Source organism: Pleurodeles waltl, chromosome 12 (assembly GCF_031143425.1).
Source record: "Pleurodeles waltl isolate 20211129_DDA chromosome 12, aPleWal1.hap1.20221129, whole genome shotgun sequence".
In the NCBI taxonomy this organism is placed as follows: Eukaryota; Metazoa; Chordata; class Amphibia; order Caudata; family Salamandridae; genus Pleurodeles; species Pleurodeles waltl.
In genome coordinates this window covers 84,725,670-84,750,428 of record NC_090451.1, presented here as the reverse complement: position 1 = coordinate 84,750,428, position 24,759 = coordinate 84,725,670, and the positions used below count along the sequence as shown (strand labels likewise).

The 24,759-nt window shown below is 46.9% G+C and overlaps 1 protein-coding gene across 6 annotated transcripts in view; it reads right to left on the bottom strand.

Moving 5' to 3' along the window:
- Positions 1-21,442, bottom strand: part of ZNF414 (zinc finger protein 414) — a 137,786-nt gene extending 116,344 nt beyond the window's left edge. For 4 of the 6 annotated variants that reach the window (XM_069217130.1, XM_069217133.1, XM_069217129.1 and 1 more), the window contains exon 1: positions 21,285-21,417. In XM_069217130.1, the coding sequence (XP_069073231.1) occupies positions 21,285-21,287 (3 nt within the window). In that variant the 5' untranslated portion in view covers positions 21,288-21,417. Of the gene's footprint in view, positions 1-21,284 lie in introns of all 6 variants that reach the window. The other 2 variants (XM_069217131.1, XM_069217134.1) reach the window with 1 other exon arrangement.
- Between the last annotated feature and the right edge of the window lie 3,317 nt (positions 21,443-24,759).

The window sequence follows — 24,759 nt, the reverse complement described above, 5'->3', positions numbered from 1 at the left end:
TGGATTCCTCACCTAAAGAATAGAGTCCCAAAGCAGTACCACCTCCGGAGGTGGGTGCCTGAATGGTCAAACCAAGAAATCCTGCAGCACTGAGCGTGCAAAATGGCCATCCCTCCTGACATCAGAGTCCAAGCAATAATGTTTGACAAAAGTATGGCGGGACGCCCAAGTTGCCGCCTTGCAGATGTCAACGACAGGAACACCCCTAGCCAAGGCCGATGAAGCAGCCTTAGCCCTGGTGGAATGAGCTCGAAGCCCCACAGGTGGTTCTTTCTTTGCTAAGGAATAACAAAGTTTGATACAGAGAATGACCCACCTGGACAGCTGTCTCTTGTGGACAGCTCTGCCTCTCATCTTTCCCCACGTATCCAACGAAGAGCTGATCATCTTGCCTGAACTCCCTAGTCCTGTCGACAAAGAAGCTCAATGCTCTTCGTGGATCCAACCGGTGAAGCCTCTCTTCCTCTTTGGATGGATGAGGCAGTGGGTAAAAGGAAGAGAGTAATAGCCTGCCCCAAATGAAAGGGTGTAACAACCTTCGGGGAGGAAAGCCGCCTTGGTCCTTCACACCACTTTGTCTCTAAAAAATGAAAGATATGGGGACTCTACACTAGGAGCCTGGAGCTCACTCACTATTCTGGCCGATGTTATGGCCACTAGAAACACAGTCTTTAAAACTAGGAAACGTAAGGAACAAGAGTGCATCGACTCAAATGGCGATCCCATTAGAAATGTCAATACTAAATTAAGATCCCACTGCGGCATAACAAACGGAGTTGGCGGAAACTTATTAGCGAGACCCTTAATGAACCTCAATACCAAAGGTAACTTAAACAGAGAGGGCTGGTCTGGGAGGCAAAGAAAAGCCGACAGCACTGATAAATAGCCCTAAACTGTGGCAACTGTACAACCCTTCTGTGCCAAGGAAAGAGCAAATAACAATACATCAGACAAGTGAGCCTTCAAGGGATTAATTTGGTTCTCTCCACACCAACTGACAAATCTGGCCCACCTGCTGGCATAGATCGATTTGGTGGAGTGTCGCCTGGCCGATAAAATAACATCCACCACCACCGGCAGGAGAGAAAAGGAACTCAGATTGCCCCGTTCAATCTCCAGGCATGAAAGTGCAGGCTCTGGAGGTGGGGGTGTAGAACCTGCCCCTGCCACTGCGAGAGGAGGTCTGCCCTGTAAGGGAGACAGAGCGGAGGGCACAGAGAGAGTTGGAGAAGGCCTGAATACCACACCCTTCTTGGCCAACCCGGGGCTATTAAGATGACTTGGGCCCGGTCCTGGCAGATCTTCCTCAGAACTAGAGGAATCAAGGGTATGGGAGGAAACGCGTAAAGCAACTGACCCTTCCAGGGCATCTGAAACACGTCCCCCAAAGCTCCTTGCACCGGATACTGGAGGCTGCAAAACGACGGGCAGTGCGTGTTCTCCTGAGTGGCAAACAGATCTATCTGCGGGTAGATGTAAAGAACCAGATCCGGATGAAGACGCCACTCGTGATCGATCGAGATGCGCTGACTGAGAACGTCCACACGCACGTTCAAAACTCCGGCCAAATGATTTGCTACCATGCAAATCCCGTGGTCCTGAAGTCAGGACCAGAGTCGAAGAGCTTCTCTGCAGAGAAGATATGACCCCACTCCTCCCTGCTTGTTTATATACCACATCGCGGTACTGTTGTCCGTCAGGACCTGAACTGATTGACCGCAAAGGGAAGGGAGGAAGGCCTTGAGAGCCAGACGTATCGCCCGCAATTCCAACAGATTGATGTGAAACCTCTGTTCCACTGGAGACCAAAGGCCTTTGATCTCCAGGTCCCCCAGATGAGCTCCCCACCCTAGAGTGGAAGCATCCGTCACAAATGTGGCCACTGGCGGAGGCGGCGAGAACGCCCTTCCTTGCGACAGGTTGCTGACCACAGCCCACCATTGGAGATCCACTGCAGTGTCTCTGGAGATCCTGATCGGATCCTCGAGATCTCCTTTGTGTTGAAACCACTGCCTGCGGACACACCACTGAAGAGCCCTCATGTGCCAGCGTGCATGAGTGACCAGCAGAATGCAAGAAGCGAACAGACCGAGCAGACGAAGGACCTTGAGGACCAGAACTACAGCTCCATTTCGAAACATTGGAATCAACGCCTGAATGTCCTGAACCCGCTGGGGCGGAGGGAAGGCCGATTCAATGTCGTGTCCAGTACTGCTCCTATGAACAGGAGGCGTTGAGAGGGCTCCAGGTGAGATTTGGGCACATTCACTGAGAATCCCAGGTCGAACAACAACTGAGTTGTCAACTGCAGGTGACGCCGCAAGAGCTCCGGAGACTTGGCTTTGATCAACCAATCGTCCAGATAAGGAAATACCGCTAACCCCCTTCTTCTGAGCTCTGCTGCAACCACCGCCATCACCTTTGTGAAGACTCGAGGTGCCGAAGTAAGACCAAATGGAAGGACCGCAAACTGATAGTGCTGCGACCCCACCACAAACCAGAGATACTTCCTGTACGACTTGAGGATCGGAATATGGAAGTACGCATCCTGCAAATCGACAGACGCCATCCAATCTCCTTCGTTCAACGCCAAAAGAACCTGTGACAGGGTCAGCATCTTGAACTTTTCCTGCTTGAGGAACCAATTCAAAATCCTCAGGTCCAAGATTGGTCGTAACCGACCATCCTTTTTGGGGATCAGGAAGTACCTTGAATAGCAGCCCTGACCCCTCTCCTGCTCTGGAACCAACTCCACCGCGCCTTTTGACAAAAGGGACATCACTTCCTGTTGCAATAACAGAAGATGGTCGCCCGAACAGAAGGAGGGACAGGGAGGGAAGGGAGGAGGAAATTCCCGAAAGGGAAGAGCATACCCCTTCTTCACGATGCCGATGACCCAGGAGTCTGATGTTCTGGACTCCCACATGGGAAGAAAGTGGGCAAGTCTCCCCCCTACCGGAGACATGTGAGCAGGGAGTGGTGGAGGACTAAGGCTGCTTTCCCTGCTGCACCCCTCCTGAGGAAGAGGAAGAGGTAGAGTGCTGCTGGGTGGCTCCTCTAGTTCGTACTCTACCCCTGCCCCTGAAGGATCTGTAAGGTAGGGTTCCTGCAGGTTGTTGTCCTGCCGCATGGAGCCTGCCACAAAAGGAGGCACTACGACCAAAACCTCTAAATTTCCTAAAAGACCTAAAAGTAGACGAAGTGGCTGCCTGAAGTCCTAACGACCTTGCAGTGGCTCTACTCTCTTTAAAACGTTCAAGAGCAGAATTGGCTTTTGCCCCAAAAAGTTTATCTTCGTCAAATGGCAGGTCCAGGAGAGTAGTCTGTACATCTGGGGAGAAACCTGATGAATGCAGCCAGGCCTGCTGCCTCGTCGCTATGGATGTGCCCATAGCTCTTGCCACTGAATCCGAGGTGTCCAGCCCAGACAGAATCACCTGGGTCGCCACCTGAACATCCTACAATAGGTTCAATACCTCCTGTGGCAAACCAGGGTGACCCTTAGCCTCATCCATAAGGGCATGAATATAACGCCCCAAAATGCAAGTCGCATTGGTAGACTTTAATGCCATGCTGCAAGAAGAAAAGATCTTTTTTGCTGCCTGGTCTATTTTCTTAGACTCCCTGTCCGCAGGGGCCCCGGGGAACAAACCAGGAGCTGAATGGGAGGAGCACGACGCCTGAACAGCCAAACTCTCTGGAGTTGGATGCTTGGTGAGAAAGTACGGATCACCTGGGGCCACACGATACCATCTCGCTACCACCCTGTTGACGGCTGCCGAAGTCAATGGCTTTTTCCAGATGTCCTCAATGGGGTCCAAAAGAGCCTCATTGAAAGGCAAGAGAGGCTCCGCCACCGCCAACGCTGGATGCAGCACTTCGGTCAGGAGGTTTGTCTTCACCTCCGCAGCAGGAAGAGGAAGGTCCAAAAAGTGTGCAGCCTTCCTCACCACAGCATGAAATGAAGCAGCCTCCTCTGTATACTCCCCTGGGGAAGCCAGATCCCATTCAGGGGGAAGTGTCCAGGCCACTTGCTGTATCTGTGGGTCCCCCGAAGGCTCCATAATCTCACCTTCCTCTAAATGCTGCCTGCTATACTCCTCTTCCTCCAGGAGCCGTAAAGCCAATCTCCTCGATCGGAGTCTGGATCTGAGCCCTGGTGTCGATAATGTGTCGGCCGACGCCAAAGATCTTCGACGGCGCCGCTCCTCGGATCCATCCGACGCCGGACCCTCCGGCGCCACAGGCAACTTCAGTCGACTGGATCCGTGGCGAATCCATCGGCGCCGGTACAGCAGACGTCGTCGACGTCACAGGCCTTCTGGGCGATGCCAAGGGCATCGGCGCCGAAGCAGCTCCAGAAGGAAGAAAGGGCACAAAGGGTTTCGGCTTGTAAGGAGCCGGGGCACCCACGTTAAAGGCCAAAGGACCTGACGGACCCGCATGCCCTCCACCAGGCGCCACGGTGGCAAAGATGTTAAACATTGCATTTAAAAATGCAGCTGGATCCGTACCCGGCGCCGGGAAAGCTGGATAAATCTGAGGAACCGGCGCTGGAGGAGAAGCCGATGATGGACCAGGCATCTCCTGCTCAAGAGAAGCCGTCGGCTCCTGATGAGACTCGACTTCAAACACCGACAGAGGAGACGTCGGAGAAGCCGGAGTCGTCGGAGGTGGAGGCGTGACAGTCGGGCTAATCTCCCACGTCGATGAGTCTTCGAAGATCGCGAAGAAGACTCTCTCCGATGACGCCTCTCCTTCGAACAGGCAAGAAACAATGTTGCCTCTCGTTCCTTAAGGGCCTTAGGATTCATGCGTTGGCATGAGCTGCATGACTCGACCTCATGGTCAGAACTAAGGCACCATAAACAATTTTTATGGGGTCCGTGACCCACATTCGACCCCCACACTGGTTACTAGGTTTAAAACCAGATTTTCTCGTCTGAGACATAGTTACACCGAAGTGAAACTGTAGCTCCCTGGTAGCCTTGAAGAAAAACCGTTATTCGAAGGCACGGAAAAAAGGGAAACTGACGTCTGCACGTCGATGAGGGCTTCTTATTGCCCGGATGACGTTATACGGCGTCGCGTGGAGTCGGGCAATTGTGACGTTATTGTCGACGTGCAGAGCTAGAAGAAGAAAAATGTCAATCTAAGCTGGCGTGTGGGGGAAAATTCTTTAGGTGAGGAATCCACAGGTAGGTGTATCCATCAGAAAATAGGGTTTTAAGGATGGATTGTCATACACCTGGGCAAAACATTTAGGCAGGTATTTTGTAACATGACAGTTCATAGATAGAATACATGGGTTTTGTTGTTGGGTGATTCCCCCCACCCCCCCAAACTGTGGGATAGAAGATATGCACTACAATAAACCTTATTAGGCAATCTCAGACTGTACTTGTGTATACTTCATAATTTTAAGACTATGCATGTTTGAATACATGTGCATTTCTGATGGATACAACTACCTGTGGATTCCTCACTCATTGAATTTTCCCCCTGCGCCAGCTTCCGACGGAAATTTTCTTCCTAGCTTCTGCACGTCGACGAGGACGTCACAATTGCCCATGCGACGCCGTCTGACGTCATACAGGCAATAAGAGGTCCTCGCCGACGTGCCGACGTCAGTTCCCTTTTTTCCGTGCCTTCAAACGACTGTTATTCTTCGAGGGGGCTACTGTTTCTACTCTGCGTAGTTACAGTTACTGTTTCTTTCTTCGAAAAGAAAAAAAGATGTCTCCGCGAAAGTCGGGATTTAAGCCCTGCAGGGAGTGCGGAGGCAAGATGTCGGTGACAGACCCACATGTAGACTGCTTGTGGTGTTTCAGCTCCGACCACGACGCGGAGAAATGTGACTCCTGTCAACGTATGGACCCAAAGGCGTTGAAGGAGCGCGAGGCGAAACTCTTTTAGGCGAAATCCAAAAAGAAGGAGAATCGGCATCAGCGCAAGTCATCTTCACCTAAGTCCCACCGGCGTCACTGTGACTCCCGGCACCGTCGTGAATCTCGGCGCCGGTCGAGTAGGGAGCGGTCACGCTCGAGGTCGCCTTCAGTTCGACGCTGAAAGACATGGGAGGTTAGTCCCACCATCACTCCTCAACCGCAGACTCCTCCTGCATCACCAACTTCACCGGCCTCGCCGACTTCGCCTATGACTCCACCATCTGTTTTCGAGGTTTCTCAACATCAGGAGTTCTCACCTGCTTCTCAGACGCCGGGGCCGGTGCCGTTGTCACCTCGAGCTCAGGCTCCGCAGTATTCGGCTTTCCCGGCTCCAGGTGCTGACAGTTCCGCATTTTTAAATGCAATGTTTGCCATTTTCCAACAAATGGCTCCAGGTCCTTCGGGGCCATTGGCCTTCAATATGGGTGCTCCGGCTCATTTACGTCGGCACCTTTCATGCCCTTTGTAGGAAGTTGGCTCTGTATATACTATTTCAAAGTAAGAAATAGCATGCACAGAGTCCAAGGGTTCCCCTTAGAGGTAAGATAGTGGCATAAAGAGATAATTATAATGCTCTATTTTGTGGTAGTGTGGTCGAGCAGTAGGCTTATCAGAGGGTAGTGTTAAGCATTTGTTGTACACACACAGGCAATAAATGGGGAACACACGCTCAAAGACAATTCCAGGCCAATAGGTTTTTATATAGAAAAATATATTTTCTTAGTTTATTTTAAGAACCACAGGTTCAAGATTTACAAACAATACTTTAAATGAAAGGTATTTCACTTAGGAACTTTAGGAACTTTGAATTAGCAAAATAGCATAGCATATACAGTTTTCACACAAATGGCAATAAGCTATTTTAAAACTAGACAGTGCAATTTTCAACAGTTCCTGGGGGAGGTAAGTGTTTGTTAGTTTTGCAGGTAAGTAAACCACCTACAGGGTTCAAAGTTGGGTCCAAGGTAGCCCACCGTTGGGGGTTCAGGGCAACCCCAAAGTTACCACACCAGCAGCTCAGGGCCGGTCAGGTGCAGAGGTCAAAGTGGTGCCCAAAACGCATAGGCTTCAATGGAGAAGGGGGTGCCCCGGTCCCAGTCTGCCAGCAGGTAAGTACCCGCGTCTTCGGAGGGCAGACCAGGGGGGGGGTTTGTAGGGCACCGGGGGGGCGGGGGACAAGTCAGCACAAAAAGTACACCCTCAGCGGCACGGGGCGGCCGGGTGCAGTGTGCAAACAGGCGTCGGGTTTGCAATGTAATCCAATGGGAGACCAAGGGGTCTCTTCAGCGATGCAGGCAAGGGGGGGGGCTCCTCGGGGTAGCCACCACCTGGGCAAGGGAGAGGGCCACCTGGGGGTCGCTCCTGCACTGGAGGTCTGATCCTTCAGGTCCTGTGGGCTGCGGGTCCAGTGTCCTTACCAGGCGTCGGGTCTTTGAAGCAGGCAGTTGCGGTCAGGGGGGGGCCTATGGATTCCCTCTGCAGGCGTTGCTGTGGGGACTCAGGGGGGTCAACTCTGGCTACTCACGGGCTCGCAGTCGCCAGGGAGTCCTCCCTGTAGCGTTGTTTCTCCACAAGTCGGGCCGGGGGCGTCGGGTGCAGAGTGCAATGTCTCACGCTTCCGGCGGGAAACGTGTGTTCTTTCAAAGTTGCTTCTTTGTTGCAAAGATGCTTCTTTCTTGGAGCAGAGCCGCTGTCCTCAGGAGTTCTTGGTCCTTTTAGATGCAGGGTAGTCCTCTGAGGCTTCAGAGGTCGCTGGACCCTGTGGAACGCGTCGCTGGAGCAGTTCTTTTGAAGTGGGGAGACAGGCCGGTAGAGCTGGGGCCAAAGCAGTTGGTGTCTCAGTCTTCTCTGCAGGTTTTTCAGCTCAGCAGTCCTTCTTCGTCTTAGGTTGCAGGAATCTATCTTGCTGGGAGCCCCTAAATACTCTATTTAGGGGTGTGTTTAGGTCTGGGGGGATAGTAGCCAATGGCTACTAGCCCTGAGGGTGGCTACACCCTCTTTGTGCCTCCTACCTGAGGGGAGGGGGGGCACATCCCTAATCCTATTGGGGGAATCCTCCATCTGCAAGATGGAGGATTTCTAAAAGTCAGAGTCACCTCAGCTCAGGACACCTTAGGGGCTGTCCTGACTGGCCAGTGACTACTCCTTGTTTTTCTCATTATCTCCTCCGGCCTCGCCGCCAAAAGTGGGGCCGTGGCCGGAGGGGGTGGGCAACTCCACTAGCTGGAGTGCCCTGGGGTGCTGTAACAAAGGGGGTGAGCCTTTGAGGCTCACCGCCAGGTGTTACAGTTCCTGCAGGGGGAGGTGAGAAGCACCTCCACCCAGTACAGGCTTTGTTACTAGCCACAGAGTGACAAAGGCACTCTCCCCATGTGGCCAGCAACATGTCTGGTGTGTGGCAGGCTGCTAAAACTAGTCAGCCCACACTGGAAGTTGGTATCGTTTCCGGGGGCATCTCTAAGATGCCCTCTGGGGTGTATTTTACAATATAATGTACACTGGCATCAGTGTGCATTTATTGTGCTGAGAAGTTTGATACCAAACTTCCCAGTTTTCAGTGTAGCCATTATGGTGCTGTGGAGTTCGTGCATGACAGACTCCCAGACCATATACTCTTATGGCTACCCTGCACTTACAATGTTTAAGGTTTTGCTTAGACACTGTAGGGGCATAGTGCTCATGCACTTATGCCCTCACCTATGGTATAGTGCACCCTGCCTTAGGGCTGTAAGGCCTGCTAGAGGGGTGACTTATCTATGCCATGGGCAGTGTGAGGTTGGCATGGCACCCTGAGGGGAGTGCCATGTCGACTTAGTCATTTTATCCCCACCAGCACACACAAGCTGGCAAGCAGTGTGTCTGTGCTGAGTGAGGGGTCTCCAGGGTGGCATAAGACATGCTGCAGCCCTTAGAGACCTTCCCTGGCATCAGGGCCCTTGGTACCGGGGGTACCAGTTACAAGGGACTTACCTGGATGCCAGGGTGTGCCAATTGTGAAAACAAAAGTACAGGTTAGGGAAAGAACACTGGTGCTGGGGCCTGGTTAGCAGGCCTCAGCACACTTTCAAATCATAACTTGGCATCAGCAAAGGCAAAAAGTCAGGGGGCATTTCCTTACGCCCTTCCTTCCATTGGGAGCTGCTGGTTCGGCGCCGGTACCTTTGGCGTCGACTTCACAGCCTGCGACGCCGAGTAGATCTGCTGTCCCGGCGCCGGAGAGTTCTTCTCCTGTTCATCCTTTGCCTCGGTCGGTGCCGATGAAGTCCACGGCACCGATAGATCCGGCGTCAGATGGATCGGAGGATCGCGTCAGGCATCGACGACGGCTGACGCCCGGTCGATGCCGAGGATTGAAGCCAGACTTCATTCAAGGAGGCTTGCTCTTCGCCTCCTTGAGGAGCAGGAGTATCGGAAGCAGGCCCTGGAGGAAGGGGAGATTGAAGAACCTCTGGGAGATCTCCAGGGTTTGGATACGGCAAGTGGTTTAGACACCTCTCCAGAGTGGGACTTAACATCTCCTGGAGAATATACAGAGGAGGCTGCTTCTTTCCACTCTGTAATAAGAAAAGCAGCTGACTTTTTGGACCTTCCCTTGCCGGTGTCTGAATCTAAACCCAATATATTGACGGAGGTGTTACATCCTGCTTCGACAGTTGCAGAGCCGCTTCTGCCATTTAATGAGGCTCTGTTGGACCCAATTTTAGAGATCTGGAAAATGCCGGTGTCATCTTCGGCCATTAATAGAACAGTGGCACGCAGATATCGTTTGGCTCCTGCGGATCCAGGCTTTTTGTCTAGGCACCAGACGCCAGAGAGCCTGGTTGTACAGGCTTTATGTTCATCTCGCACTGCCCCAGGCTCTTTTCCGGGGGTGCCTTCTGACAGGGACTCAAAAAAGATGGACCAGTCTTCCAAGAAAGCGTTTTCATCTTGCAGTATGGCTCTCAAGTCTACTAATGCCACATGCATTTTGGGCAGGTACATCTACGCCCTTATGGAAGAGATAAAGTCGTCCCATTCGGAGGTGTCGAGCCTGGTTTCGGATGCTCAGGCTGCGGCAACGCAAGTAATCCAGTCAGGGCTGGACACGACTGATTCTGTGGCCAGAGCTATGGGCACTGCTGTTGCTTCAAGGAGACAGGCTTGGCTTCGTTCTTCTGGATTTTCATCTGATGTCCAGTCAGCCTTGCTGGATCTTCCCTTTGATGGGGATAAACATTTTGGATCCAAGGCGGACTCAGCCCTTGAAAGATTTAAGGAGAGTAGAGCCACAGCGAAATAGTTAGGCTTGCAAGCCTCCTCTTCTGCTTCTTCTAGACTGTTCAGAAGATTTAGGGGGTTTGGTCGTGGCTCATCCTCCTCCTTTCGGGGCAGATTTCAGCAGCAGGCCGCCACTGCCCTCCCCTATAGGTCATACAGGGGGAGGGGTAGGATCCGAACCAGAGGAGCCGCCCAGCAGCACTCTGCCTCTTCCTCTTCCTCTGGAGGGGTGCAGCATGGGAAGCAGCCTTAGTCATCCACCAATTCCTTTACATACCACTCCTGTAGGGGGGAGGTTAATGAACTTTCTCCACATGTTGGAGGTAGTAACATCGGACTGCTGGGTCACCAGTATTGTGGGGAAAGGCTATGCCCTTCCCTTTCGGGAGTTTCCGCCCCCCATCCCGCCCATCCTACTGTTCAGAAGAGCACCTCCTGTTATTAGAACAGGAGGTTCTAGTCCTCCTTTCAAAGGGTGCAGTGGAGTTGGTTCCAGAGCAGGAGAGGGGTCAGGGTTGTTACTCAAGATACTTCCTGATCCCCAAGAAGGATGGTCGGTTGAGACCAATCCTGGACCTGCTGATTTTGAATTGGTACCTCAAACAGGAAAAGTTCAAGATGCTGACCCTAGCTCAGGTGCTTTTGGCGTTGAACGAAGGAGATTGGATGGTGCCTGTCGACTTGCTTACTTTCATATCCCGATACTCAAGTCGCACAGGAAGTATCTCCGGTTTGTGGTGGGATCGCAGCACTATCAGTTTGCGGTCCTTCAGTTTGGTCTTACTTCAGCACCTCGAGTCTTCACAAAGGTGATGGCGGTGGTTGCAGCAGAGCTCAGAAGGAAGGGGATAGCAGTATTTCCTTACCTAGACGATTGGTTGATCAAAGCCAAGTCTCCGGAGGTTGTGCTGCGTCACCTGCAGTCGACAACCCAGTTGTTGTTCGATCTGGGTTTTTCGGTGAACGTGCCCAAATCTCACCTGGAGCCCTCTCAGCGCCTCCTGTTCAAAGGGGCAGTACTGGACACAACATTGAATCGTGCCTTTCCTCCGCGGGTTCAAGACATTCAGGCGTTGGTTCCAATGTTTCAAAGTGGAGCGGTCATTCCAGTCCTCAAGGTCCTTCGTCTGCTCGGTCTGTTCGCTTCTTGCATTCGGTTGGTCACGCATGCTCGCTGGCACATGAGGGCTTTCAGTGGTGCCTCCGAAAGCAGTGGTCTCAGCACAAAGGAGATCTCGAGGGATCGATAAAGATCTCCAGAGACGCTGCAGTGGATCTAAGATGGTGGGTTGCGGACAGCAATCTTTCCCAAGGAAGGCCGTTCTCGCTGCCCCCTCCAGTGACCACAGTGATTACGGATGCTTCCACTCTAGGGTGGGGAGCTCATCTGGGGGACCTGGAGGTCAAAGGTCAATGGTCTCCAGTAGAACAGATGTTTCACATAAATCTGTTGTAACTGCGGGCAATACGTCTGGCTCTCAGGGCCTTCCTCCCTTCCCTTCGCGGTCAGTCGGTTCAGGTCCTGATGGACAACACTACTGCAATGTGGTATATAAACAAGCAGGGAGGATTAGGGTCGTACTTTCTATGCAGAGAAGCTCTGCGGCTATGGTCCTGGGCAAGGGACCATCGGATTTGCTTGGTAGCAAATCATCTAGCCGGAGTCTTGAACGTGCATGCGGACGGTCTCAGTCAGCGCTTCTCGACCGATCACGAGTGGCGTCTTCATCCAGATCTAGTCCGGCAAATCTTCCAGATGTGGGGAATCCCGCGAGTAGATCTTTTTGCCACTCGGGAGAATACGCACTGCCCGTTGTTCTGCAGCCTCCAGTATCCGGTGCAAGGAGCGTTGGGGGACGCGTTTCAGATATCCTGGTGCGACCAGTTGCTTTACGCGTTTCCCCCCCATACCTTTGATTCCTCGGGTTCTGAGGAAAATTCGCCGAGACCGGGCTCGAGTCATCTTAATAGCTCCGGATTGGCCAAGGAGGGTATGGTATTCCGATCTTCTCCAGCTCTCTCTGTGCCCCCAGCTCCGTCTCCCTCACAGGGCGGACCTCCTCTCGCAGTCGCAGGGGCAGGTTTTACACCCCCACCTCCAGAGCCTGCACCTTCATGCCTGGAGATTGAACGGGGCAACCCGAGTTCCTTTTCTCTCCCACCCGAGGTGGTGGATGTTATTTTATCGGCCAGGCGACACTCCACTAAATCTATCTACGCTAGCAGGTAGGCTAAATTTGTGAATTGGTGTGGAGAGAAGCAAATTGATCCCTTACGTGCCCACTTATCAGATATCTTGTCTTTTGCGTTGTCCCTGGCACAGAGGGGTTGTGCAGTTGCTACAGTTAAGGGCTATTTGTCGGCTCGGTCAGCCTTTCTGTGTCTTCCAGACCAGCCTTCTTTATTTAAATCTCCTTTAGTATTGAGGTTTTTAAAAGGCCTCACTAATAAATTTCCTCCCACTCCTTTCATTATGCCTCAGTGGGATTTGAACCTAGTCTTAACGTTTCTTATGGGCTCACCGTTTGAGCCGATGCATTCTTGCCCCATAAGGTTATTGATTTTAAAGACTGTTTTCCTTGTTGCGATTACTTCTGTTAGAAGAGTGAGTGAGCTGCAGGCTCTTTCTGTTAAGCCCCGTATACATCCTTCTATGTGGATAAGGTGGTGTTGAGGACCAAGGCTACTTTCTTGCCGAAGGTTGTTTCACCCTTCCATATGGGTCAGACTATTACTCTCTCCTCTTTTTATCCTCCACCTCATCCTTCGAAAGAGGAAGAAAGACTACATCGTTTGGACCCGAGAAGAGCGCGGACCTTCTTCGTAGACAGAACGAAGGAGTTTAGATTGGAGGATCAACTCTTCATCGGGTACGTGGGAAAGAGGAGAGGAAGGGCAGTCCACAAGAGAACACTCTCCAGGTGGGTCATTCTTTGCATTTATCTGTGTTATTCTCTGGCAAAGAAAGAACACCCTGATGGAATAAGAGCTCATTCCACCAGAGCTAAGTCGGCCTCTTCGGCCTTGGCTAGGGGTGTTCCTGTGGTTGACATCTGCAAGGCCACAACTTGGTCATCTCTCCACACTTTTGCAAAACATTATTGCTTGGATTCGGAGGTTAGGAGGGATGCCCATTTGGCATGGTCAGTGCTGCAGGATTTCTTGGTTGACCATTCAGGCACCCTCCACTGAGTGCGGTACTGCTTTGGGACTCTATTCAATGAGTGAGGAATCCATAGGTAGTTGTATCCATCAGAAGAACGAGTTACTTACCTTCGGTAACGCCTTTTCTGGTGGATACACTAACTACCTGTGGATTCCTCACGGTCCCACCCGCCTCCCTGTTGCCTGTCTGGTCTTACCAAGTTATCCTTGGGTGAGCTCCTGTTGGTATTTTATTATTTTCATATGTATTAACATAAAAAAAAGAAAAAACTATTTTTTTTAAAAAAGAATTTGTGTAGATGCTATACATAGTCTATATGTATATATATTTTTGCATATTTCCATATTTGAGCTGATGTTTTATCTTTTTGATTTAATTAAATATTGTTGTATAAGTATTTGTATGAATTGTGTATATATATATATATATATATATATATATATATATATATATATATATATATTTCGCTGGTATTTGCCTGTTTGTCTCAGAGGCACGTAAAAAATGTTGGTATTGACGTCGGCGAGGACCTCTTATTGCCTGTATGACGTCAGACGGCGTCGCGTGGGCAATTGTGACGTCCTCGTCGACGTGCAGAAGCTAGGAAGAAAATTTCCGTTGGAAGTTGACACAGGGGGAAAATTCAATGAGTGGGGAATCCGCAGGTAGCTAGTGTATCCACCAGAAAAGGCGTTACCGAAGGTAAGTAACTTGTTCTTCTATGACTGTATGCTGGATGGTAGCCTCAAGGAAAGCTAGTTGGTCATGGTGAAAACCTAACAATAAAGAATATAGGCCCGATTGTTTATTAAGAATAGTTACAATTTAATAGAATGCCTGGCATACTGATTATGAATAGTATTTGATAAAATCAGTAAGCATTTAAAGGAGGATTGTTATTTCTCTGTATTAAAGCCTGCGGATAGATTTTTTGTTACATGAAACATCAGATTGATTACCTTTGTAGTGAAGCTTTTTGGTGTTGGCTACCATCTCTGCCAAACTCTAGAGGTGGAAGATTTGCACTGCAAATATTCTTGCTAGTGTACCTTCTTAGCTGTCTACTAGAATCTTGTAAAAAATCTCTCTCTTCCACCCCGCCCCCAAAAGGGACATGAGCCATTGTGGCCACAGCGTTAGAACGTGCCTGTATGAATCTCTTACCACAAAAACTCCTCCAAGGAACGCTCACACAGGGCAGATGGTTTAAAACTACTTTATTTGCCGAAATAAATGGTTTTGCCAAATAAAGTGGTATTTTCAATCATCTGCCCCATGTGAGTGTTCCTTGGAGGGGTTCTTGTGGTGAGATCTATATCTCCATCTAGATACTTAGAGAGTCTTTGGGTCATCTCTGCTTTGCTACTGGTGTGTCTAGGTATCATTTACACTCTGCTTCCATTCATGACAGAATACTGCAAGGAGTAATGATCCAGTCCACATCAGTCATTGGCTCTCTTGCCCAGTTAAAGTTGTCCTTTTCTGATCAGATGTATACATGCATCCGAAAATGATTGGGCTTCAGTGTCAGGGATGGCTGGACAGTCCTTAAGTTTTCATTTTTCTCCTTTTCTGTTTCACTTTCCCTTCCTTAATTCTACTCTTTACTTTGTTTTGTAAAAGGATACTACAGCTGTCCAGGCATTGCCAACTGGTCACCTTGCTTGCCACTCATTTCATATGCAGTGCCCCGCGTCCGACACGGCCACTTCCAGTTAATCAGGAAATCATTATGGAATGCTGTACAGTCCATAGGGTATCATTGTTTTACCACTGCAAGATGGCCAGCATGTTGCTACTAAACATGGCCAACATATTCTGATACCTATATATTTTATTACTCAGAGCTAGAGTTCCACAAGCGGAAATTTTACAAACTTCTGAATTTACATACAAGTTAATTTTACAGAAATTAGTGGGCTAGTAGTATTTTAGAGGTGTTAGGCAACCCTATTTTTCTTTTTAAATAAAGTAATCTGGACCCCAGGCTGAAAACATCGAGCCTCGTATGTTTTTAGTAGTTTACTGGTGATGTATAGGTGGGCTAAACACCCGAAAAGGCATGACGTATGCATGCCTTTCACAAATGAAAGCAAGCGGATTTTAAAAGGCAAGCCCACAAACCAATGTAAGTGACTGACGTGACATGGGTGTAGTTTGAAGCCCAAAGAGAGATTACAGAATGGAGAGAGCGCTTTGCGCTCGCCCATAAAAACCGGCTGTATCATATCGAAAGCATTCATGCTTATCTTTCAGCCAAGCTCACAATCTTTGGTTGCTCTGGCATACCCCAACCTAAACACAAACAGGCTGGAAATTAAAAATAAAAGGCTGAAGATCTTTTAAATCTCTAACACAACACTGCTCTAATTTAGAAAAGAGTTGAAAGAGTCTTTAAAGTACACTACTTCCAAAGCAGTTACAGTTCAACTCTGCTCCCATAATCTAGCTACCCCTCCTGTCACTCTTTCACTGTATGCTTGCCTTTGGCCCTGTCCAGCACTCCACTGCCTATTACATAGTTTTTTTTTTATACATATACCACATATAGAAATCTCACAAATAATTTAGGCCCAGTATATATGTTTTGAAATGTAATGGAAAAGGTTCACAGGAAAGTTGTTTCAGTGCAACTCTCTCTGTTTGTAACACGGACATATGAAATAAACATGCAAAATGTAGAGATTGTTTTAACATGTATGAACGCATTAATAGAGGAGCTTCACAAATGCACGGATCTTCTTTGTTTCCAATGGAATTTTATTTCATTTCCGTGACTCTCGCCAGAGGTAGAGTGTGTTCAGACTCAAAGTCAGTTTGATTGCCTGATTTTGCACAACCACGCCACACTTGAGCAGTTCTACACTGTACACATATGTTCATTCTGAGCACTGTGGCCTGTATCCTCTTATTTTGGAATATCTCTCTGGCACATTTCAAAGTCTTGAAGATAAATATTTCATTTATTTCAGAATTCCCGAGGATGGAGCCTTTACATGTCATCCTCATATTTTTTGTGATCTGTGGTTTACAGGTATATTGTTATCCTCTGGACAAGCGAACCACTGGCGAACAGGAATTGGGGGCCCACTCAGTGCGCCATGTGTATCTAGGGGTCCGCAGTGCACCTCTGTAACAGGAGATTGTACCTGATATTTACTGCCTAAACTTGCACAAATATTATTTAATATGCCCAGAGTTCAGGCCCACGATCTTTGCAGGGAGTGATGCAGTCTCAAGTTAGGGTCACCTGTTTTAGAGTCCCTCATTCTAGTAGAGACTCTCAGGTCCTTTGGAGTAGTAATGCCCATGTCACTGCATAACTACCTCAAGAGTTGTCCCAAAGAGCAATAATGTGCTGAGAGCATTTTATGTAAAACAGCGATCTTTACCTGCTCTGACGGTAGCCATGATATTTTATTTGAAGGGTTATCACAATGGGTTTGTCGACCTCCTGCACAAGAGTATTATGCAAAATGCCCTATCTTTGAAAAAATGCTTTTCCCGTGTAAGCATGGTATTGGTATTTTTGGCATATACTTTTATTTTTTGCGCCATTGTTAAGAGTGCAGCCTGAAAGTCCTAATCAATAAGCTTCTTTGCTCATAGCAGCCTAAATATACACAAGAATGCTTCAATGAACAAGGTATTTTAAAGGTTAAAAAAAAAAAACATTTCAAACTAACCATTGCGTAGCCAGAGTCAAAAGTTATTTGCCAATTTGCACCCACAAAAATAGTTTAATATTTTGAAATAGAATAAAATGGTTCCATACTGGGTTCGGAGCAGGATACTGAAGGTGAATTCCTTTAAAATGGCAGTAAATTATAATATGTTCTACTATTAGTAAATGCATCATCTTGTTTAAGGTATGTCCTTGCTCCACACATGCTAGTGAATAACTAATTTACTGCAAATCCTGAGGCAGTTTAAAAGTAGCAGCGTCACACAGTCAAGTCACGAAACATACTTTCATCTTGTGCACAGACCAATACATTTTATTTTGAACAGATTGGAAATGGATAGGCAGGACACCGACAGAGGGCAAGCAGCCGCCTTAATATTTTAATGACATTTGTTAGCGACCATTACATACGTTACCTGTGGAAATGCTCCACTGTAAACACTGCTCATTAAAAACATTTTAAAATAGCACCAGCTATAAGACTGCCACTCGCTTCTTGCAAACACTAGGCAAACTACGTTCACATGCCCTGCTGAAATAATTAATTCGATGACCAGTGGCAAAAGTAACAAGCAACGGCGAAGGAATAGGGACGGCCTCGTCATGCCGTCAATTATGTCATCTCGCTTGACGTGAGGCGGCCATCTTAAATTGGGGGAATATACATTAAATATTGTAATGGTAGCGATTTTCTCTACGCATTGACAGCGCGTAAGGAAAATCAATGTAAACATAGTTGTTGTGATGATTGTCTGTGCACTGTGGCGGCAGGGGGTGGAAACCGGCACCTCATAAAACAGCCTTTTAACATTTGACCTCGGTCTTTGAATGCACAGCATCAGAGAAGAACATGATGTAAAGCCCTGTTAACAGAAACAGACTGGAGCCCTTGAAAACATCCAGCGCTCTGGTCAAATGCTATTAGCCTAGGAATAAAGTAGTCCCTAAGCACATGCTACATTGGCACAAATGGAAGGGTACAAGTACTGGGGCCATGCTCCAGGGGAGTGTACCACTGTGGAAAGGTGGGACAAAGAAGGACTGACCACTAGCAAGCAAGGATTTTTTAAGGACACTGAAACAAACCAGTGAAAAAGCAGAGAGCTCACAAAGAAGTATATACTAAAGTATAGACAAGAGGTCTTGAATGCTCGACCTAAAAAAACCTTGTCCTTGTTAGTGCCCACATGATCATCATTATCAATACAGTTCAAAGGATGATTCTGTCAATCCTTATGTTCAGTTTAATCTAAGTTGTATTTTCAAAACATCAGTAGGATCATTTCATATTCACCAATTTTCTTCTGTTTACAATAATGAAATGTACATTTACGCCAGATCTAAATTCAACTGCCCATACCATTACATTTGATACTTGATTTCTGAAGTCACGGGTCAATGATCTGACTTAGGTTTAGTCTCTATTCATCACAACCTATAGAAAACAAAATAAACCAATGCATGACAATAATACTTATGTCTGCCAGAGTACAATACGTAACGTAACTCAGAATAGCAACTCTGCAGACATCTACTTACTCTTGTGCTTTTCGTTTAGAGTTAAAATATTTTTTCAATCCCTCTAGCACATTTATTTAGCTACTAATTTAGGGTAGTATTCAATTCTTCCCCCTAAACAATAATGGTCTGGAAAGGTAGGAAGCCCTTGTAGACTGTGAATTTAGCATAAAAATTGCAAACTGTTGCTCTTTTAATATCGGATAATTCAATGTTTAAACGTAATTACCATCCTTTTTTAGTTTTCAATGTAATTATTCTAATTTTGGCTATCTTGCTTATTAAAATAGTTTTTCCATTAATAGGTCTACAGCACCTTCCATAAAAATGCATATTCTCTGAGATTGGGGTGTGTGTGTCTATATATATATATACCTATTTGGAAGTAAAGACGGCCTCCACTGCTTTTAGTGTGTGTGTGTGTGTATATATATATATATATATATATATATATACACACACACACACACACACTAAAAGCAGTGGAGGCCGTCTTTACTTCCAAATAGGTCAGTGGTTTGGCTCCCTTTCAACTCTGGTGATACCAATACTCAGATGTGTGGGATACTGTTTATCAAAATTTTGAGTTTTTAGTACAGAACTGCGCATTCCTTTTATCAGCCTTCACAATACTGTCAAAGTAAGTGGTTCAGTAGTCAGCTTTGCAAATATCCACTGCCCTGTGTATGAGTCTTTTGAACATCTAGCCAATACAATATAAATGGAGAGGCATGTTTCTGTCCAATATATTTTGATCTATAACTGAGCCTGGCAGCATTAATATCGAGAGTAGGTTTAGTCTAGAACAGTGTGTGGGTAGGTGCATGATAGTGCAAGTAGTTTCAAGAAATGTTGAGATGGGAGCTACGTTGTAGATCACTGTAAAATCACGTTCGAACGTTTGCACTGTGTACTGGTTTGATAGAACTGTGTGGTGGCCTTTAAAAACAAATAGAACCTTTTTAAAAGGTGAAAAAGACATGATGTGGGTGTTCCACTGAAAAAATATTTTCAGCTCTCACTATTTAGAAAGCTGAGTTTATAACGATTTTAGAACTGTAAAGTTGTATGTGTCAACTTACAAACTACAGCTTTTTAACTTTAAATATACAGGTTCATTTAATTAGGCACTCTTTAAAAATGCACAAGCCATTTTAACCTGCAAGCCGAAGAATATTCAAGGCCCGTTTCTCCTATTATGTGCTGTACAGGACTTAAAGTGGTGCGGGCCCGGTTAGCAATTAAGAATGGACATTGAAAGGGTCCCTATCAGGACTGGACCAAACACTGATCAATTTCTCAACAATTAATGCAAAAACGTTAAAGTAATCCATGTCCGTGAATTAGTTCCTATCTATATTTCATAGGTTTTATTTTATTTAACCTTGCATTCCCTAAAATGTGATAGCTATTTCCAGGATATTGTGTTCTGCATTTTTTTTTTCCCGTTTAGCAGGTTAACCTTGTAAACTGCATACTTTGAACTGAGTCTCCTCCTGCTGTGTTTATATCGGGCCACGATTGACAGCGCTGGGCACGACGAGGTCGAAGGACGGTGGGAGTTTCTCACAGCGCTTGTCAGTGGGCCAGGAAGGGCTTTAGAATATATGGTCATCCAATCCTTGGCCTCTACAGAGCACACAGAGCAATGGGCGCGTATTACAGTTGTGATTCTGAGCAAATGTGCTTGAAGGAGCTGCACGGCTGTCAAAATGTTGACAAGGCGAAAATAAAAGAAAATGTAATGCTTACAGGTGAGTGGGGGCGTTGTGTGTTGTGGGTAAGTGAAGGAGATGCGAGGAAGAGCATTCAGGAGGGAGCAAAAAGTGTGCTGAAGAGGAAAGAGATAAGGTGTCACGTCGGTGGGGAGAGGTGGAGAGAAAAGGGGTGTGCAGGACTAATACGGCATGAACATAACAAGAATGATTAAGACACTGAAGACCACTATATGTTCAAAAGATCTCAGTAGTATTTAATTCAAAGTTTCATAATTTCAGAGTTGGGACATTTTCAGTATTATTTCCAACACAGTTATTGGCGTTACTCATTTATCTTCCATAGCTAACGATCGATGACAAAGCCAATAGTCCTGACTGGTTGCAGGTCTATGTTTTTTTGTTGTGTTATCTGGATGCAATACGCAAAAGCTCAGAGCTGCACCAAAATACTGGTAGACTGAGGAAACCACAGAAATTTAGTAATATACGACTTTAAGCTATGCCCTGAACTACAAAGGCCACGGTCCTTTCAGGGACCCTCTATTTTTGCATCACATGTAAAGCCCTGGTGCTGGAACTAATTTATCTGAAACATATTACGGGTATACTTAAGGAACTAAACGAGTGAATGTTTACAGCTTGCGTGGTTTATTTATTGAGTTTGTCAATTTGTAGTTAAAACAACGTGAGTGTGCAACCGCGAAGCAACGGCTGCCCTTCTGATCGTCAGATGGCGGATATTAATAACAGCTGCGTGTAAACCGTAAAGTAGTAGTCTGTCGGCCTAGTTTACTGTATTTGCTTCATCCCATAGAAACAATAGAAGATGCTACTAGTGACGACACGATTAAGCGTCAGGATTAAATGTAAAGTAATACTTCACCAGCAGTACTTTAGGCACCATGCAGGAGTAAACAACCACTGGCGCAACATTCGGATTACCATGCGCACAGAGCTACAAAGAGCCGCTAACCCCGATTCTGCCTTACCATAAGGTGCGACCCCAAGGTGGCCACCTGTCCGCCGCTTGCACGGGCCCTCAGTGAGCCCGCAAGGAGCTGATCTTTTCACGGATGTCATTTGTTTATAATCTTACGGCTTCCGGGTCGCTGAAAACTCAACCCCACAGCTGAACATATTGTCAGAATCTGCTGGGAATGGCTGGTACTGATAATATGTAAGGTGACCTAAGATTGGAGCGTTGGTTCGCCTCAGCCAATCCCAGAGCGCTAGCTAGGATTCTGAAGTGATGATTGGCTGTTTAGTCCGCACATGGACGGATCTGTTGTTTTTACAGTCGGCGGGTGCAGTCCAGTTTGGACTAAAGCGGGCAGTTATTCTCAGCCCGTGGTTGGGTTAGTCTAGTACATGCTAGGTTATGATGCTGCCCCCATCCGCTGTTTTGAAGGAGGGGGAGCAGCGCGGAGCAGGGCTTCAGGTAATGAAATTGAACAATACTTTAATTAGGATGAAAAGGGTGTTGGTGTGGTTTAATTAACCCCTTCGCTGCCTGGACTTTTTTGGGCTATTTAGGGCAGTTCGCCCTTAGGACCTCATAACTTGTTGCCGATGTAAGCTACCCACGCCAAATTTGCGTCCCTTTTTCCCAACATCCTAGGGATTCTAGAGTTACCCAAAGTTTGTGGGTTTCCCTCGAAGGAGACCAAGAAATTGGCCAAAATACAGCGGAAATTTCATTTTTTTCAAGAAAATGGGGAAAAAGGACTACAGGCTTGTGGTTTTTCCCCCTGAAAATGGCATCAACAAAGGGTTTGTGATGCTAAAATCACCATCTTCCCAGCTTTTAGGAACAGGCAGACTTTAATCAGAGAACCACATTTTTCAACATCATTTTGGCACTTTACTGGGACATATCCTATTTGTACTATTTTTTGTACTTTTAGCCTCCTTCCAGTTAGTGACAGAAATGGGTGGAAACCAATGAAGGATCCCGGACAGCTAAACATTTCTGAAAAGTATACAAAATTCTGAATTCAGCAACTGGTAATTTGTGTAAATCCTACAAGGTTTTCCTACAGAAAATAACAGAAATAACAAAAAATATTGAAATTGAGGTGAAAAAAACAGCCATTTCTCTCCACGTTTTACTCTCAAACTCTTTCTTGCTTTGTCAGAATTGCAAAGGCAATATACCGTTACGTCTGCTGGACTCTTCTGGTTGCAGGGATATATAGGGCTTGTAGGTTCATTAAGAGCCCTTGGTATCCAGAGCCAATAAAGGAGATGCACCTTGTAATAGGTTTTCATTTTATACCAGTTGTACAGCAATTCATTTGGTGAAATATAAAGAGTGAAAAATAGGTATCAAGAAAACATTTGTATTTCCAAAATGGGCACAAGATAAGGTGTTGAGAAGCAGTGGTTATTTGCACATCTATGAAATCCGGGGTGCCCATACTAGCATGTGAATTACTGGGCATTTCCAGATAGACATATTTTTTACACACTGTCTTACATTTGGAAGGAAAATATGTAGAGAAAGACAAGGGGCAATTATGCTTGTTCTGCTATTCTGTGTTTCCCCAAGTCTCCCGATAAAAATGGTACCTCACATGTGTGGGGAAGGCCTAGTGCCCGCGACAAGAAACACAACATGGACACATCACATTTTCCCACAGAAAACTGACCAGTTTTTTGCAAAGTGCCTAGCTGTGGATTTTGGCCTCTAGTTCAGCTGGCATCTAGGGAAATCTACCAAACCTGTGCATTTTTGAAAACTAGACACCTACGGGAATTCAGAACGGGGTGACTTGTGGGGCTCACACCAGGTTCTGTTACCCAGAATCCTTTGCAAACCTCAAAAGTTGGCCAAAAAACCCACTTTTTGCTCACAGTGACAGAAAGTTCTGGAATCTGAGAGGAGCCACAAATGTACTTCTACCCAGCATTCCCCCCAAGTCTCCCTACAAAAATGGTACCTCACTTGTGTGGGTAGGCCTAGTGCCCAGGACAGGAAATGCCCCAAAACACAACATGGACACATCACATTTTCTCAAAGAAAACTGACCTGTTTTTTGCAAAGTGCCTAGCTGTCGATTTTTGGCATCTAGCTCATCCGGCACGTAGGAAAACCTAGCAAACCTAGACATTTCTGAAAACTAAATACCTAGGGGAATCCAGGATGGAGTAACTTGTGGCACTCTCACCAGGTTCTGTTACCCAGAACCCTTTGCAAACCTCAAAATTTGGCAAAAAAAAAAACACTTTTTCCTCACATTTCGGTGATAGAAAGTTATTGAATCTGAGGGGAGCCACAATCCTCTTTCCACCCAGCATTCCCCCAGGTCTCCAGATAAAAATGGTACCTCACTTGTGTGGGTAGGTCTAGTGCACGCAACAGGAAATGCCCCAAAACACTACATCGACACATCAAAATTATCAAATACAAATCTACCTGTTTTTGCGGGGAAAAAGGGGCACACCTGCGTTTTTGGTCCAGGGCTCAGCAGCCATCCAGGGAAACCTACCAAACCCAGACATTTCTGAAAATTAGACACCCAAGAAAGTTTAGGGAGGTGTGACTTGCGTGGATCTCCCAGTGCTTTCTTACCCAGAATCCTCAGCAAACCTCAAATTTAGCTAAAAAAAAAATCAAATTTTTCCCACATTTCTGAGTGAGCTCACACCACTGGCACAAATTTCCTACCACCCAGTGTTCCCCCTCAGACTCCCGATAAAAATGATACCACACTTGTGTGGGTTGGCCAAGTGCCTGTGACAGGGAAGAGACAAAAACATGTCGAAATTGAGTGGGAACCAAAGTGGGTCCAAAATGGCAGTTTGAAAAAAAAAGATTTTAGGCTGACAAGTGGGGCAGAATATTTATCTGTATAGATGCGACAATGCTAGGTGGTAGGAATTGTGTGGATTCCTACAGATTCCAGAAGGTTCCATCACAAAAATGTGGGGAAAATGTGTGATTTCAAGCAAAGTTGGAGGTTTGCAGGACATCGTGGGTAGGAAAATGGTGCGGGGTCCATATGAAGCACACCACCCTGGACTCACCAAGATGTTTAGTTTTCAGATGTGTCTAGGTCTCGTAGATTTTTCTACATGGCAGTGTCCCAAAGTCCAAAAAGTGTAGCCCTCACCATTCCAAGTGGGAAGATTTTGAGAGTTAGGCAAGCTCTCATGACCCAAATGTAAAACCAAAACCCAAAATTAATCAAATATCCTCTTGCTTTGCATGGGATAAGATGTTTTAATGTGCGGGTTGAGAGCTGAAAGACTGTTACCCCCTTCAGTTGGGGTGGGGCATAACCATGCCCATACTGGTTGGTAGACACCACCCCACTATATATATATTTTTTAAACTCCCTGGAATCTAGTAGGCTTTCTGCCCCTTCCCCGTGGAGTGGATTGTGGGTAATACCACCGCCCTCTTTCTCTGAAAAAAAATATTCCCTGGTGTCTAGTGGGCTTTCTGCCCCCCTTCAGGGTAGA